This window comes from Loxodonta africana, chromosome 3, assembly GCF_030014295.1.
Source record: "Loxodonta africana isolate mLoxAfr1 chromosome 3, mLoxAfr1.hap2, whole genome shotgun sequence".
In the NCBI taxonomy this organism is placed as follows: Eukaryota; Metazoa; Chordata; class Mammalia; order Proboscidea; family Elephantidae; genus Loxodonta; species Loxodonta africana.
The window spans coordinates 99,207,178-99,224,714 of record NC_087344.1 but is presented as its reverse complement, the minus strand read 5'-3'; the positions used below and the strand labels follow the sequence as shown (position 1 = coordinate 99,224,714).

Below are 17,537 nucleotides of genomic sequence, written 5' to 3'. Positions count from 1 at the left end.
TGTTATGCTTGAGCTCATTGTTGCAGCCACTGGGTCAATCCACCTCGTTGAGGGCCTTCCTCTTTTCCGCTGACCCTGTACTCTGCCAAGCATGATGTCCTTCCCCAGGGACTGATCCCTCCTGACAACATGTCCAAAGTTTGTAAGACACAGTCTCGCCATCCTTGCCCCTAAGGAGCACTCTGGCCGCACTTCTTCCAAAACAGATTTGTTCATTCTTTTGGCAGTCCATGGTATATTCAATATTCTTCGCCAACACCACAATTCAAAGGTGTCAGCTTACTTTCAGATAATTCAGGAGAAACAAGTTCTTTGTGTTGTTCTTGCAAGTTTTCTGTACATTTGAAATTATTTCAAAATAAAAGGCACATTATGGAAAGTAAAGAATTGTAATGTACAGGAAGCCATTTAGGTGCTGCTACCACCCAAAAAGTTTTACTTAAAAGCAGACTTTTAAATCGCATTCTTCTCTGTTTTGAAAATTAAATGTACTTCTGATGGGACTATGAAAAACAAATCAGTCATACTAATTTTCCAAATCAATATAATGATAAGCTATTTTACAGTTAGAATGTTTATTATTATCAAAGTGATATTTTAAAATATTTATTTTGCTGTATAAATTAATGAGTGATCTGGTCTATTTGGATTCAGTTTGCAGTCTACACAGTATGTAAAATAAAGTTCTTATTGTAAGTGCACACACAGACACACACATTTTCCCTAAATGCCTAGAGAGATTACTTACCCCCCCCCCAAAAAAAACCAAACCCACTGCCTTTGAGTTGATTCTGACTCACAGCGACCCTATAGAACAGAGTAGAACTGCCCCATAGAGTTTCCAAGGAGTGCCTGGTGGATCCGAACTGCCGACCTCTTGGTTAGCAGCTGTAGCACTTAACCACTATGCCACCAGGGTTTCCAAGAAATTACTTAATGTACCCCAAATCATATGACTGGGAAGTGGGAGGAGCTGAATTGGATCGTCATCCTTCTGCTTCCAGTTTTCTACTCTTGTATTAGGAAGTGGGAGGTGGCCAGGGTGGTGCCAGGTGTGAACAGTGGAGAGAAGGATCAGCCTTGGGATCCACATTAGAAGCAAAGGCCCTTATTTGGGAAGAACCTCTGTGTGTAAGGAGAACTGCTGTGAGAGTCAGGGAGGCTGTTCCAGTGGAGAGGACCATCCATGTCAATGAGGTCCCCAGTAATTAAGCAGGAAACTGTGATCTAGGGGAAAGATGCTGTATTCATTTTCTAGGACTGATTTGACAAAGTATCATAAAACAACAAAAATTTATTCTCTCACATTTCTGGAAGATAGAAGTCCGAAATCAAGGTGTAGGCAAGGTTATTTCCTTCTGGAGGGCTCTGAGGGAGAGTCTGGTCCATGCTTCTCTCCCAGCTTGTGGTAATTTTCTGCTATCCTTGGCACTTAAGTGTCTGTCTCCATCATCACATGGCATTTTTCCTTGTGCGTGTGTATCTTATAAGGATACCAGTCATGTCGGATTGAGTGCCCGCTTTACTCCAGTATGACCTCATCTTAACTAATTACGTCTGCAATGACCATATTAAAAAAAGAGCTCACATTCTGAGTTTCTAGGGAGGGCAAAAATATGGGGGACACTATCCTACCCAGTAGAGATGCGTCACACTTTAGGACTACTGCTCTGACGGTCACTTGTTTGAATCTTTGACAGTTTCCTTCAGGGACTGAAAATTTTAACGCAGAGTTTTTTATTGTTTCGTTGTCTGCTTTTGTTAGTGTTGTTAATTTTTGAACGCCTTTAGGCTAGATATCCACTTTCTAGATCAACCCAGGCCTCCTTGTTCTACACCCTGCACCTTCACTCCTGTGCTTCCCTTACCTGACCCTTGAGGGCATTCGAGTTTATGATCTGGACTGAATTTCTGTGCCTCAGTTTACCCAGGTGGTTGTCAGACTTAAATGAGCCACTGTAAATAAAGCCCTGGGGACTAGCAGGTCCTCCCTCTGCTCAGGTTTGGTAGGATGGGGGAGAAGATTTCAGTCCCTGCCTGGCATCTCCTTCACCAGGGAAGAGAATTCAACTTTATGTCTTTGCCTTTCAGGAAAGCGGGTTTGCCTTGGAGAACAGTTGGCCAGGTCTGAGCTGTTTATTTTCATCACTTCCCTTGTACAAAAATTTACCTTCAGGCCCCCAGCCAACGAAAAGTTGAGCCTGAAGTTCAGAATGGGCCTCACCATTTCCCCTGTCAGCCACCGCCTCTGTGCTGTTCCCCGAGCGTGATGCTGCTGGGAAAGGAGCAGGAGAAAAAGCCAGAAGAAACATGGAATGTGTTCTGAAGACCCTAGTGCCTGCTCAGAAGTGAGAGAACAGAGCAGAAGTGGCTCTGAGGAAAGATTGCGGGAATTGGACTCAGAGGAAACTGAGTCCAGATCCCGCTCTGCCGTCCCCTCTGATGTCGCCTCAGGCAGATCGTCTACATTCTGAAGGATTTGCCTTTTCACCCAGAAAATGAAAGGGGGATAATGACTCCTCCCCTAAAAAGAGTTGCTCTAAGCATGAAAGGAAGTAATGGATGTAAATAAAGTGGTTTGTAAACCACAAAAGTATGTCAGAAAAGTTATAGCTGTGGTCTGCTTCCCTCTTCCTTAGACATATGTTAGCTTCTGGCTTGTTGATAAAGCTCAGTTTGTTGAGAAGAGTTAGAAGTTGGACCCTGGGACAACCAAAGAGGCTAGCAATAAAGGCACTATGTTCGGCAGCCTTCTGTGGAATACACTTTAACTCTCACAGACATGGAGTCGCCATGAGTTGGAATCGACTTGGGAACCGGTTTTGGTTTTTACTGGTTTGTGCTTTATCTCATGTGTCTCAGAATGACCTTTGGGGAAGTCAGCAAAGCTGATAGTTGTCATTCCTGATTTATAGTCAGGGAAAGCACATGTTGTTGATGCAGTTGTTACTGCATAAGGAAATGCTACCTTGGCCTTGAACTCAAGCAAAGTAGGGTATGACTACAGTTAACCCAACCTGGGGAACAGGTTTGGGGAACAATGGTGCACATAGTTCCCGTCTTTAACCCATTGTCTAGAGTTGATTCCAACTTACAGTGACCCAAAGGACAGAGCAGAAGTATAGGGTTTCCAAGGAGCCCTAGTGGCGGGATGGTCAAAGCACACGGCTGCTAACCGAAAGGTCCAAATCCACCAACCAGCTGCAGGAGAAAGACCTGGCAATCTGCTTCTGTAAAGATTACAGCCTTGGAAATCCTGTGGAGCAGTTCTACTCTGTCTTTTTGGGTTGTTATGAGTCAGAATTGACTCAATGGCAATGGATATAGTACGGTAATCTTTACAGAAGCAGACTGCAACATCTCTTCCCTGTGGAACTGGTGAGTTCAAAATGCTGACCTTTGAGTTATCAGCCACAAGCTTAACCACTGCACCACCAGGGATCCTTCTGTCTTTCAGGGTAGCTGAAATCACTCAACCTTGTTCCCTTAAGCCTTCCATCAGGTATTTGTTCTCATGCCATTTCATGTTGTGATTTAACTATGGAATGGATGTGCATCTTTTCTTGAAACTAGATGGTAAGCTTGGGATGGCAAGTGTTACCAGCCTAAACTTACCTAAAGGAGCCCTGGTACCGCAGTAGTCAAAGCATATGGATGCTAACCAAAAGGCAGGCAGTTAGAATCCACCAGCCCCTCCCTGGGAGAAAAATGTGTTAGCCTGCTTCTGTAAAGATTTATAGCCCTGGAAACCCTACTGGGAGCTCTACTGTGTCCCGTAGTTGCTATGGATCAGAATTGACTCAATGGCCACGGGTTTGGTTTTTTGCCCTAGTTAAGTATATCCTAGCAGAGAACCAGAAGTGCCAGAATCCCATTCAACCCCTCTGTGTGTGGTCACTGAAGTGAGACAATGGCCATAAAATAGAAGGCCAGAGAACCCTGATAATCCGTGGACTTTTGACCTTAACCCCAATGCAAAAACAAACACAAATGAACAGAAAAACCTGGTAAACTGGACTAAACCATACAAACTCAGATGACATATGAGAATATGCTTTTTTCCCATGGTAATTAGATCTGAGTGATTTAATTAGCTCAGAATGAAAAAAAACAAAAAACACAGGGCTATGGGACCTCCTGTTTGTTGGGATTCAGAGAAAAGCCACTTCAACTGACACAATGAGAAATGGAAACAGAGGAAAGGAATGAGTGCGTGTTTAAAGAACAGAAATTTATTGTCTCACAATTCTGGAAGCTAGAAGTCCAAATCAGGGTCTCAAATGTGTTGATTCCTTGTGGGGACTTTGTGACAGGAACAGTCCCCTGGCACTCCCCTAGCATCTGCTGGCTGCAGGCAATCCTTGGTATACTTTGCATGTAGGTGTATCTTCACATGTCATCTGCCTTTCGCCTGTGTGTGAGACTCTGTTTCACTGTCTGTCCTTCTCTTACAAAATGTCACTCAGAAGGGATTAGGACTAGGACTCACCCTACTCCTGTATGACTTCGTTAATATAACTAATGACATTTGCAAAGAAAAACACTATTTCCCCAAACAAGGTCACATTCACAGCACAAATGCAGTGGTTAGGACCTAAACATATCTGTTGGGGGACACAAGTCCATCCACAGCAGTCTCCTAAAGACTGTTGTGTGGGAAAGGCTTTGGTCCTTCTCGCCTGGCAGAAGAAAGAATGGGAGGTGAGAGATGTAACCATGTGTACTTAGTTTGTCAGCCGCTGGAAAGTTGCACTTCTAGACAACAGCCCAAAGGAGATCCTAGAATAAAACCGATCAAATTAGGCCTCAAACTTCCCCAACACCTGGGACCTGGTCTTCCATTTCTTTTTTATTCCCAATCAGATCACCCAAGTAGAAGAAAAAGTTGCCACCTCTGACTCACTGTGACATTGATGAAAATAATTTGTGTTTCAGTTTATCTGTAAAATGAAGGACTTTATTGAAGTCATCTCTGAGTTCCATTCCTGCTATAAACTTTCTGTGATTCTAGACAGGCAGGAACTTGTCCACTACCTGTAGGATAAATGTAAAACCACTGGGCCTCATCTAATGGTGGAACTGGAGCCAGGGTCACGTAGGGTGTGACCACAATTAACCAGAATCCTGGGGAACAGATGATTGTAACTGCATTTTCTGGTTGCATAAGATGCCTCTTTTGTCAAAGCACGTTGAAGAGGCTCTTAAAATACGAGCTGTTTTCCTGGCCAAGCATTATACGAAGGTTTTGTTACACACACTTTTGTCTCTCTCTTATTCCTCCATCTATTTTGGAAGCCCCAGGTCCCTTACTCCTTCTTTTTTATCTTCCATCGCACAGTGTACAAACATGACATCTGTGGCACCCTAGAGGAGCAGAGATTTTCTGAAAACCCATGCCAAGGTGTGAATCTTCTCTCCCCCACCGTCCTGCAGACACAGGTGCACGCACAGCCAAGTGTACGTGTAGAATAAGGTCGGAGGTCAGGGGCTTTACAAGAAAAGTAGCAGGGAGCACACAATGCCCTGAGCTCCTCTGGACACATGCTTCTGTGGTACATAAGATTTACAAGGCAGGGAAGCAAGGGCTGGCAAGAAGACTAAGTAAGGAGAACTGCTCCCTGGATAAGGAGTGAGAAACACCGAGCTCTGCCTCTGCTGTCAAGTTGTTCTTCCTTCGAGTGGACTCAAACCTGCTGAGCCAGCTTTTTGTTAAGTTTCCAAAGTGGAGTGGGGTGGGGTGAATTGTCCAGGGACATCCCAGGTTTGTCTCCCCTCAACCTCTTTCTGTGATCTCAAGGAAGTCGTTTAAATCTGCAAGCCCCTGTTTTCCTTTTCTAAAGCATGAGCATCAGAGTAGAAATCTTCCTGTGTGGTGGTGAGGATAAACCCGAAACACGAACTACTACCCTGTGTCTAACAGTTGGATTGATGGCATGGGACTCAAAAAGATGCAAGCTGGAAGTAGGTTTATCCCTCCTCCTCCAAACGTACTCTGTGGCCTACCTGCCTGCCTGCCTTTTTCCTCCCTCCCCTCCTTCCATCCTCTCTTCCTCTCTCCTTTCCTTCCTTCACCCCTGAATTAAATTTTGAGCAGGGCCCATCACTCTTCTGGCCACCTTTAGATAACAAACATTCCTCTTACTACATTCAGTCCCAAGAAGAGTCATTTTGGTAAGTACAGTTTGCAGCTCAATATGTATACCATCTACCTAACTCCATACTCGTGATTTAGCTCTTCCTGCTCAGTTCAGCTTTAAAATTGGAAGCTTGCTTGGCAGGGTGGGTCAGGCAGAGGCACAGCCACCTCTTCTTTCCATACCATGTGTCCCCCTGTCATCTCCTTCCACACACACACACAAGGTTCCTCTTGGCTTGCAAGGAAGGAGGGCAGAAAGTCTGCCATCTATGGGGTCCAGTCCCAGGCCTGATCCTTGCTCTCCTAAGGCCTCTGTCACCAGGGCCCTATGTCTGCAGCACCCATGACAGGTACAGAGCTTGCCCTTTAGCTGCCAGCTCAGATCCTCTTTAGGCCACATTATCCCTCCGGGCAGTCCTCTTGTTGGAATTTGATATCATCCCAAGCTGGCGGCTTCCATGGTCCCACATGGAGTCCCACATCATGCATGGCAGCTCAGTTCCTTCTCCAGAAAGCCATCTCTTCTAGGCTTCCACAGTTGTCCCTACACAGCCTCTGGGCTAAGGGAGCTCCAAGCCTCAGTGTGACACTCATTCTTCGCACCCCAGAAACTCTTCAAGGCACAGGGAAACCCCTCTTGGCTTGCAGCCTCTCACCTGGTGAGAGGAAACCATGGTCTTCCCCTTGCTCATGTTCATGGGGCTGGGTGGGTGGGTGGGACGAAAGGAGGGCCCTCCTCCCCACAATCTCCCGTACGCAACACTTTAACAACTCACCACAGAAGTCCCTTCTCTCCCTTTTCCCTTAATTCTCACATATTATACTCTCTAGAGAAGTAATGGGTTATATAACCCGTACCAAATCCATTGCCATGGAGTCGATTCCAATTCATAGTGACCCTAGAAGACAGAGCAGAACTGCCCCATAGGGTTTCCGTGGCTGTAAATCTTTATGGAAGCAGACTGCCACGTTTTTCTCCTTTGGAGTGGCTAGTGGGTTCGAATCACTGATCTTTCAGTTAGCAGCTGAGCATTTAACCACTGTATCATCAGGGCTCAATAGGTTATAAAAGGTCCCCAAAATAGCTTTTAGATGCCCCTATGAAAAGTCTTACATAGGATATCAAGTATCTTACTTTCAAACTATGGGGTCAACTAGCATATGACATGTATTATTTGACTTGGAGAAATTGGGACTCCAGCTGAAACTGAAAGGAAGAAACCGATTTTCACATCCCATTACAAATACGCAGCACACAATAAGACCCTAATAAATGTTATTTTTATGTCATGAAAGAAGGAATAGTTAATGACCATAGGACACTTCAGGACCCTGCTTTGTGCCACTGTGAAGAGTGAGATCGGACAGGACTGTACACGTAGCAGACACTGGGCTAAAGTTTGACTGACCTGTGACATACTTCATGAAGGATTCTTTGCCTTGTTTTGATTTTAACTCTATCACATGAGCTTGTTTTTCTGCCATTAAGTCTCTGAAAGAAGAGTTCAAAACATATTTGTAAAGAGGATACTCCTCTGTTTTATTCTGATTAGCTCTGGATGTATGACAGCATCACTCTGTATGGCTAATATGTTAATATTTTCTTATTTGGTAAAATCGCCTTGTCTGCTGCAATACCTGACATAGTCCTGTGGTGTCTTCCAAAATGTGAAAAAAACAAAGAAAGAAAGAAACAAAAAAAGCCTTAGGAATATTTTCTCCTACTTGGAAAGACTAGATGGTGTGCTTTGGAACCAAACCTCATGTAAATAGTATTTTCAACCCAATTCAACAAATATGTACTGAGTGCATACCATATGCCAGATATTCAATAATTAATAAGGAGAGGTATGAGGCCATCCCTTCCTAGAGCTTATGGTCTAGTGATGATGGAAGCGGGGAATTGTAAACACATAAATAAACACATGTACAACAGTGGTCCCCACTAGGGAATGGACACGAAAATCCCAAGTAAATTTGCTCAAGCATATACAGTGTCATAACATTTTTCATCACTTTCATCACTGCATTAACAATCTTCAGAGGAGGGCTATGTGTTGATAAAGTCCCCCAGGTTGACCCCACACCCCACTTCATCACTGTCGAGAATCAGTGCAGTACGTTATGCTCTGAATTCTTTCCATGTTGTCTTTTGGGGGCGGGGGTGGAAAGAGTCTCAGAATGTCTTTATTTTGCCTTTATTTTTGACGAATAATTTCACCAGATGCAGAAGTCTAGATTAATAGGTTTTTATTTATTTATTTATTTATTTATTTTAGCACTTTCATGATGCTATTCCATCTTTTTCTGGTTAAATTGTTTCTGATTAAAAGTCCACAATAATTCATGTTTTTATTACCCTATTCATTATAAGTCTTTTTTTTCCTCTGGTTTAAGATTTTTTATTTTCAGAAATTTGCTTATAATGTCCCTGGGTATAGCTTCATGTTTATTGGATCTGTGGGCTTAATTTGGAAAAACTTTGGCCATTATTTTTTCAAATATTTTTAGTGAGCCACCTCCCGCCCCAAACCTCCATATTTCTGGGATTTCAATCAATATGTTCGGCCACTTGATATTGACCAACTGGTTGTTGAGGTTCTGCTAATTTTTTTTTAGCCTTTTTCCTCTCTTCTGTTTGTATAATAAAAAAAAAAAAAAAAATTTTTTTTTTTTTTTGTATAGTTTCTAATAATTTGTCTTCAGGTTCACTTTTTCTTCTTCTGTAGTATCTAATCTGCCATTAAGCCCATCCTTTTTTTAAAAATTAATATTACATGATTTGTCCACTCTAGATGTACCGGTTGGTTCTTTTTTAAAGTTGATATTTCTCTTATTTTCATGTTTTCCTTTAAATTCTTAGATATGTTTATCATATCCATTTTAAAGGTCTTATCTGATAATTCATCATTTCTGTCATTTCTGCATCTTTTTGTATCACCTGATTTTTCTCCTGATGATGGGTCACATTGTCTTACTTCTTTACATGTCTAATAATTATGGATTGACTATGTAAATTTTACATTGTTGAATGTCTGCACTGCTGTCTTCAAGACTGTTTTCTGTCAATAAAATACACACAACATAAAAATATTTTCACACTCACAATGTGCAGCCATCACCACTACTTGTTTCCAAAACTCTTTCATCACTGTAAATGAAAATTTTGTACCCATTAAGCATTAACTGCATTTTCCCTGCCCCCAGCCTATGGTAATCACCAACCTACTTTCTGCTTTATGCATTTGCCTATTTTAGATATTTTATATAAGTGGAATCATGTAACATTTTGCCCTCTTGTGTCTGGCTCATTTCATTTAGCATAATTGTGTTAGAACTTCATTCCTTTTTATGGCAGAATAATATACCATTGTACATGTATACCACATTTTGTTTATCCATTCATCTGTTGATAGATACTTGTTCCACCTTTTGGCTATTGCAAATAATGCTACAGCGGACACCGGTGTACAAGTATCTGTTAGAGTCCCTGCTTTTAAGTCTTTTAGGTTTATACCCAGGAGTGGAATTGCTGGGTCACATGATAATTCTATGTTTAACTTTTTGAGGAACTGCCAAACTTTTTCATAGCAGCTGTGTATCATTTTACATTCCCACCAGCAATGAACAAGGGTTCCAGAGTCTCCCCATCTTCACCAACACTTGTTATTTTTCCTTTTTTTGATAATAACCATCCTTGTGGGTGTGAAGTGCTATCTTATTGTAGTTTTGATTTGCGTTTCCCTAAGGACTAATTATGTTGAGCATCTCTTCATATGTTCATTGGCCATTTGTACAACTTCTTTGGAGAAATATCCAAATTCTTTGCCCATTTTTTCATGGGGTTGTCATTTTGTTGTTGAGTTGTTGGAGTTCTTAATATATTTAGATATTAAACCCTTATCAGATATATTATTTCCAAATACTGTCTACCACCCTGTATGTTATCTTTTCACTTTTTTGATGATATCTTTTGGTGAATAAATTTTTTTTTTAATGAAGTCCAATTTATCTGTTTTGTTTGTATCTAAAACTTCACTGTCAAATACAAGGTCCTGAAAATCTACCCCTATGTTTTCTTCTAAGTGTTGTATAGTTTTAGCTATTATATTTAGGTCATTGGTCCATTTCAAGTTATGGTTTTGAATATGGTGTAAAGTGGGTTGAATTTTATGTTGACAGGCAGCTGATTTATCTATAGAACAGTTCGATTCTTTTAAGGCTTGTTTTAAAGCTTTGATAAGGTAAATCTACAGATATTCCATATTAGGTCTTTCAAGAGTCACATTTCTGGCATCTCTACTGGTCGCCTGAAGTGTTTGGCATGGTCTCTCCACTCTGGTTGTTCAGAACTCAAATATTTCCAAATCTATGCAAGCTATGGTAGGTGTTAATTCTGACAGTTGCTTTAGCCCTGGTAGTTCTTTTCTTAGCCTCATATTATCACATGCTACACACGAACGGTTTAGTATTTAGCTGATCTCTCTGAAGATTTATGGAGCTGTTTCTGGATATAGCTTTCTCTTTTCTGTTTCTCTGCACTGAAAATTCAACCCACGTTAATATCCATAAACTCAAGTCTCTATTTTCCCAACACACCAAGCTACCATGTTGTGCTTGGTACCTCCTTCTTATTACGGAGTCCAGCAAATGCCTCCAGGCAGAAAGCCAGAGATATTGCAAAGCTCACCTCATTTGCTCCTCTCTCTTGGTACTCACAGGATTGTGATCCTGCACTGAGTTTTCCAATATTTGACAACTTATGTTTATTTTTCCCACTATTCTGATTGTTTATGGTGGAACGACTAGTAAAGTGCTAGTTCATAGCATGAAACAGAAGTCTTATCACCCCGTTGTATTTTTTATGGAACTTAAGACTAACTGAATCTCTAGGTGGTACAAATGTGCTTGGCAGCTAACCAAAAGATTGGAAGTTTGAGTCCTCCCAGAGGCTCCTCTGAAGAGAAGCCTGCTGATCTACTTCCAAAAAACCAGCCATTGAAAACCCTATGGAGCACTGCTTTACTCTGACATGCATGGGGTTGTCGTCAGTTGGAGTTGACAGCAAATTGTTAAAACTATCTGAAATAGCAGCCAAAAATGGACACAATTATCACCCTCCCTGTTCCACACTTGTTCTAATGTGAATTTACAGCTCTATATCCATCAAGAGATGGAATCTACTTACCTTTCCCTTTAATTTGGCCTGGTGACCTGTTTTGACAAATTGAATGTGGAGGAAGTGACTTTGCTAAATCTCAGGAGACCTTGTATGCTTCTGCTTCTCTTTGGGAGCTTTGCTACCACCATGTAAACACACACATGCTAACCTGCTCGACGATGAGAAACCCATGGCTTAGTCACTCTGTCACATTGCCCTATCAGCTAGCCATTCACAGAGCTGTGCACAAGACCATTTGAGAATAGCTGGACCCACGTGTATAGAGCAGCTCAATGTAGATGCATGAGTAAGCCCAGTTGAGACAAGAAGAGCTGCCCCACTGAGCCCAGCCAAAATCACTAACCTGTAGATTTGTTAAATGATCATTGTTTTAAACTACTAAGTTTTAAGGCCAATGTTACGCAGCAATAGTTAACTAATGCAGTCCTTGAAGGCAGGAACTGTATCTCTCTTATTCACTACTGCATCCACAGTATCAAGAACAGTGCTGGGAATATTGTAGGGCTCAAAAAATAGTGAGTTAATGAACAAAATAAAATAGAATCAATGTGAGCTGATGCTAGATTGGACTTGTCACCAGGAATCAGATCTCTGCTACTACTCCTCTGCTGTAGTCACCTCACCTCAGTAATGTATTTCCTGGTCCTGATGTTGATGTCTATTTTAATCCTTTAGGAACATACCAAACCCACTGCCATCAAGTTGATTCCAACTCACAGCAAAACTACAGAACAGAGTAGAATTGCCTCATAGGGTTTCCAAGGAGCATCTGGTGGATTTGAACTGCAGAACTTTTGGTTAGCAGTTGTAGCTCTTAACCACTGTGCCACCAGGGCTCCTTAGAAACATAGTGGAGGAGTGAAGGATTGTTCTTAGCATGCTGCTTCATTTCCAGTTCCCAGCTGACTTTCTGGGTTGGGGCCACCCCTCCCATTTTCCTGTTTGTTTCTCAAGTATAGGCTGATGTCCCTGGAAGGCTGTTTTGTACTTTCTGGACCACATTTTGTTTTTGTGCATTCACCATGAGCTGTTTGTTCTGCTCTGAAAAGCTAAGACCTTTCCCATCGTCTTTGGAAACAGCTAAGAATTTAAACTAAGCAAGAATAAAGGGTCGACTGTAAAGGGTTATTTGCGGCGGATGGCACTGAATCGTTGATCATGCCAGCTCTAACAATCAGGGTCAGAACAGTGGCTTCTCTTTGCCTAAACACATTGAGGGTCCACAGATATCACAGGGCTCTGATGCACACAGACCTACATTAAATGATCCAGGGGGTAGGGTGGGGAGTTAGATGAACTGGTAGCCAGGGCTTTGGCACTAGGCTGGCCTGAATTGAATCCCTGGCTATACCATTTATTAAGTTTTGCTTATGAATAGGTTACTTTACTTTCCCAAACCCATTTTCTAATCAACAAAACAGAAAAATAAAATACCTGCTGTGACAGACTGTATGGTTGGACAGAAGATCTGCTATCATTCCCTGGGGTACTTTTCCTTGTGGTGCTCCTCCCTTTGGGAGGATTATACATCACCACCTTGTTGATGCAGCAATGGCCATGTGATTTTCTTTGGCTAATGAAATGAGAATTACAGTTCCATGGGCACTTAAGAGCCTGATTAGTGGTTCAACATTTTCCTTCTACCCTCTGCCATGAGATCAGCAATGTACCAGATAAGGGCCTTCCTGTCAGCCCATGTCTGGGGTGACAAACACATGAAACAGAGCGATAGCTGTCTCAAGATGGACGTATGATGTGAGAAATAAGCCTGTTTTGTTGTTAGCCACTAAGATTTTTGGGTTGTTACTGCTGCATAACTTAGCCTAAGCTGTCTAATACACCAACATTATAGGTTGTTGTTGTGAGGATCAAATAAATACAAAATCAATATATAAAAACATACATAAATATACATGAGGTAAATTAACATATTACCTGAAGTACAACTAATTCTAATAAACTGCAGTAGTAATTGGTGTTATGATCATTAAAGTTATTTTGGTCAAAGTTGCCAGTTAACGCTGTTATGCCTTTGAAGAACTTATTTCTATACCTTTTTTTCCAGGCAATTTGATCGTTTTCTCACTGGGTTCACAGAATCATATATTCTTCTCCTTGTTGACTACAGAATGATCACAAATTCTTTAGCAGAGCCATCACACTGTCAAACCCCAGGAATGACCATGGACCATGTGGAGCCAGCACAGCTAGCTGGGGTAGTTGTGCTCCTCAGCTGGGCATATGATAATTTCTGTGATCTGAAACCTGCTAATCTCTTTAATCACAACTCTTAGCGCTTTTGCCAAACTACTAAACTCCTATCAGCTTCCTGGACATGGCAGGTCCTTTATCACATCATGTCTTTGTATAAGCTATGTCCCCTGCCAGAAATGTCTATCTGGCAGACTCTTATCTTGTAAGACCCAGCTTAAATAACTTCCTTATGATGTTTTCCTTGACTCTCTCAGTTCCTCCCTTCTTCATTCCCTGAGAATGTTACTCAAAAGTTTTAATGGCCTACTTCCATGTAATCTTCCAATTATACTGAACTTTTCAGAGATGACTGTGCCTTGCTAACATAGGGTTAGTCCTAACAATATTTGAGGCACTGGAGATGTTCAGCAAACATTTACTGAAAAAGCAGCCAAGTGATTCAGGCAGAGCAGAAATATTCATTCTGCAGGGTGCCACAGACTTTCTGTTGCTATGGAGCAAGCCCTTTTACCACTATATGCCTTAATTTCAAACCCTGGAAAATAGGGACTTTGTACATTGATTACTAGGGTTACTGCTACTTTCAAAAATCTCATTTGTGGAGAGAAGCACTTCAGAAATGGCAGATCTCCAAATATCTCCTCCGTAAAAGTATTAAAAACACTGAAAAAATTTGTCAAGATCAACTTTTCCAGAATTCTAGAAATTAATGAAAGGATGGCAACAATCTGAGCATTTATTTAACAAAAAAAATACAAATAAATAAATAGCAACATCAAAAAAATCAGCAGCTGAATTTCAAAAAGAACGAAAGAACTTTGTGGCATTTTAACTTGCCCTATTCCTGTCCTTTTATCCCCAAGTCTTCAATATCCTTGAAAAGCAATATCCTCACAACTACTGGTAGCTGTGAAAACCAATAGGCAAGCAGCACTGAAATGGGTAGCATAGGTTTACCAATAACCAAACCCATTGCCATCGATTCTGACTCACAGTGACCCAGTAGAACAAAGTAGAACTGTGCCATACAGTTTCTAAGGAGCAGCTGGTGGATTTCAACTGTAGTGGTCAGAGGTGGCAGTATCAGTACTAACAAGAATATGAAAAGGAAAAACTGAGGAAGGACTAGAGCTTTGAAATCCTGGGTATCTAGAAGTCCACACCCATGAGAGGGCTGTGCTTATGCCCAGGAAAAATCTGAGAAGCCTCTAATCTCTCACCTCTGATTGACCTTGAGGCTCTGTGCAAACAGGAAGTGATTGGTAAGTTAGAGTTGTAAACTACCTGCTGAAGTGTTAAAGGTGTGCCCCAAGACATACACAGAGCCCTTTGGCAACGGTTAGGAGACTTATTGGTTCAAAGCATTTAAGAAAACCTTTGTCCAGTCATTAGTTGGACACTATGCCAATGGATAACTGAATGGCTGCACATGATACAAAATACTGATTTTACAGAATTAGTGAAAGAAATTCACTAAAAGAGAATAAGCACAACAATCAGTAACAATAACAAACCATGGTTGTTGATGGTGGGGGGGGGGATTTGATTTTCAGAGTTGCCATATTATATTATTTAAAGTATCCATTTTTCAAGAAAAAATTACGGATCATGCAAAGAAACAGGACAGTATGGCCTATACAGGGGAAAAAAGCAGTCAACAGAAACTGTCATGAGAGGACCCAGTTGATGGCCACACTGGATAAGAACTTTTAATCAACATTCATAAACACATTTCAAGAAATAACAATAAAAAAAAGTCTAAAGACTTAATGTAATGGTAAGTATGAGAACGATTTCTCATCAAATATAAAATTATAAAAAATCATCGATTAGATATTCTGGAGTTGAAAAGTACAATAACTGAAATAAAAAATTCACTTGAGTGCCTCAGCACCAGATTTGAGCTGGCAGAAGAAGGAATCAGTGAACTTGAAGTTAAGTCAACTGAGATGATCTAGCCTGAGGGAAAACAGGAAAGGAAAAGTACAGAGCCTCAGAGACCTGTGCAACACCCTTAGACATAACAATAGATGCATAATGGGAGTGCCAGAGGAGAGGATAGAGAGAAAGGAGAATATTTGAAGAAAAATGGCCAAAAACTTCCCACATTTGATTAAAAAAAATTAATCTACAAATATGAGAAGCTCAACAAACTCAAAGTACGATCAATTTGAAGAGATCCAATTAACTGAGAAAAAGATACATCATAGTCAAACTGTCAAAAGCCAAAGCCAATGAGAGAATCATGAAAGCAGCAAGAGAAAAATCATTCATCATGCACAAGGAATCATCAATAAAATCATCAGCTGACTACTCACCTGACACCAAAGATTCCAGAAGGAAGTGGAACAACACATTCAAAGTACTAAGAGACTGTGAACAGCAAAGCTATCCTACAAAAGCAAAGAATAAGTTAAGAAATTACCAGATAAACCAAGCTGAGGGTTTTTCTTTCTTTTTTTTTTTCTGTAGCTTATCTGCCCTATAAAAAACAAAAAACAACTGAAGGGTGTACTTCAGGCTGAAATGAAAGGACACTAGATACTAAACAAGATACTCCCAAATAACCAATGGGTCAAAGAAGAAATCACAAGGGAAATTAGAAAATATATTGAGATAAATGAAAACAAAAACACAATATATCAAAACTTAGGGGATGCAGCAAAAGCAGTGTTTAGAGAGAAATTTGTGCCTGTAAATGCCTGTATTAAAGAAGGAAGATCTCAAATCAATGCCCTAATCTGCTACATTTAGAAAATAGAAAAAAGAAGTGCTAATTAACCCAAAGTAAGCAGAAGTAAAAGAATAATAAAGATTAGAGTGGAAGTAAATACAATAGAGAATAGAAAAACAGAAAATCAACAAAACCAAAAGTTGCTTCTTTAAGAAAACAGAAAACTACTCTAAACATAGAGAGAGGAAGGGTGCAAATTACTGAAATTAGGATTAAAAGAGGAAGCATCACTGCTGATCTTTTGAAATAAAAAGAATTATAAGAGAATATTATGAATAATGATAAACCAATATGCTAGGTAACCTAGATGAAATAGACAAATTCCTAAAAGAATTACAAACTACTGACACTGACTCGAAAAGAAATAGAAAACCTCAATACACCTATAATAACTAAAGAGATTGAATTAATATTCAAAACTTCCCAGAAGGAAAAGCTAGGCCAAGATGACTTAACTGATGAATTCTACCAAATTAATAATTCTTCATAAATTCTTCCAAAAAACAGGAGGGAACACTTCCCAACTCTTTCTATGAGGCCAGTATTACCCTGATGCAATAATCAAAGATACCACAAGAAACAAAATCCCTTATGAATACAGAAAAAATCCCTCAGTAAAATACTAGCAAATCAAATACAGCGGCATTGAAAAAGGATTATATACTATGTCCAAGTGGAATTTATCCTATGACTGCTAAGTTGGTTTAAAATCCAAAAATCAATGTAAATACCCCATATTAATAGTATAAAGGAAGAACATCACACAACTATCTCAATAGATGCAGAAAAAGCATTTGACAAAACAAACACTCAAAGACTAGGAAAAGAAGTAAAATTCCTAATAAAGGGCATCTATGAAAAACCCACAGCTAAAATCATACTTAACGGTTAAAAATAATTGAAAGCTTCCCCTCTAAGATCAGGGACAAGATGTCCACTCTCACTATTTCTATTCCACATTATACTGGAGGTTTTATTGAGGGCAATTAGACAAGATAAAGAAATAAAAGGCATTCATATTTGAAAGGAAGAAATAAAACTGTGTATTTGCAGATGATGAAATCTTAAGGAATCCACTAAAATACTATAAGAATAAACAAGTTTAGCAATGTTGCAGGATACAAGATCAACATACAAAAATTAATTTCTGTATACCGGACAATTAATTTTATGATAGAATCAAAAAGAGAAATATACTTAGGAATACATTAAACAAGAGTTCTCACAACTGGACCAATAAGCAACGTGATGATAAATTGAGAAAAGGTAGA

At 40.3% G+C, this 17,537-nt stretch overlaps 1 protein-coding gene across 3 annotated transcripts in view; it reads left to right on the top strand.

Moving 5' to 3' along the window:
- Nucleotides 1-17,537, top strand: part of LOC100670142 (cytochrome P450 2J2-like) — a 68,846-nt gene that overhangs the window by 36,442 nt on the left and 14,867 nt on the right. Inside the window, exon 8 of one of the 3 annotated variants that reach the window (XM_010591226.3) lies at nt 2,092-6,776. The exons of 1 other annotated variant lie outside the window; for it this stretch is intronic. In XM_010591226.3, coding sequence (XP_010589528.1) covers nt 2,092-2,199 — 108 coding nt within the window. In that variant the 3' untranslated portion in view covers nt 2,200-6,776. Of the gene's footprint in view, nt 1-2,091; nt 6,777-17,537 lie in introns of those variants that run through there. One more of the 3 variants, XM_003411051.4, reaches the window with a different exon arrangement.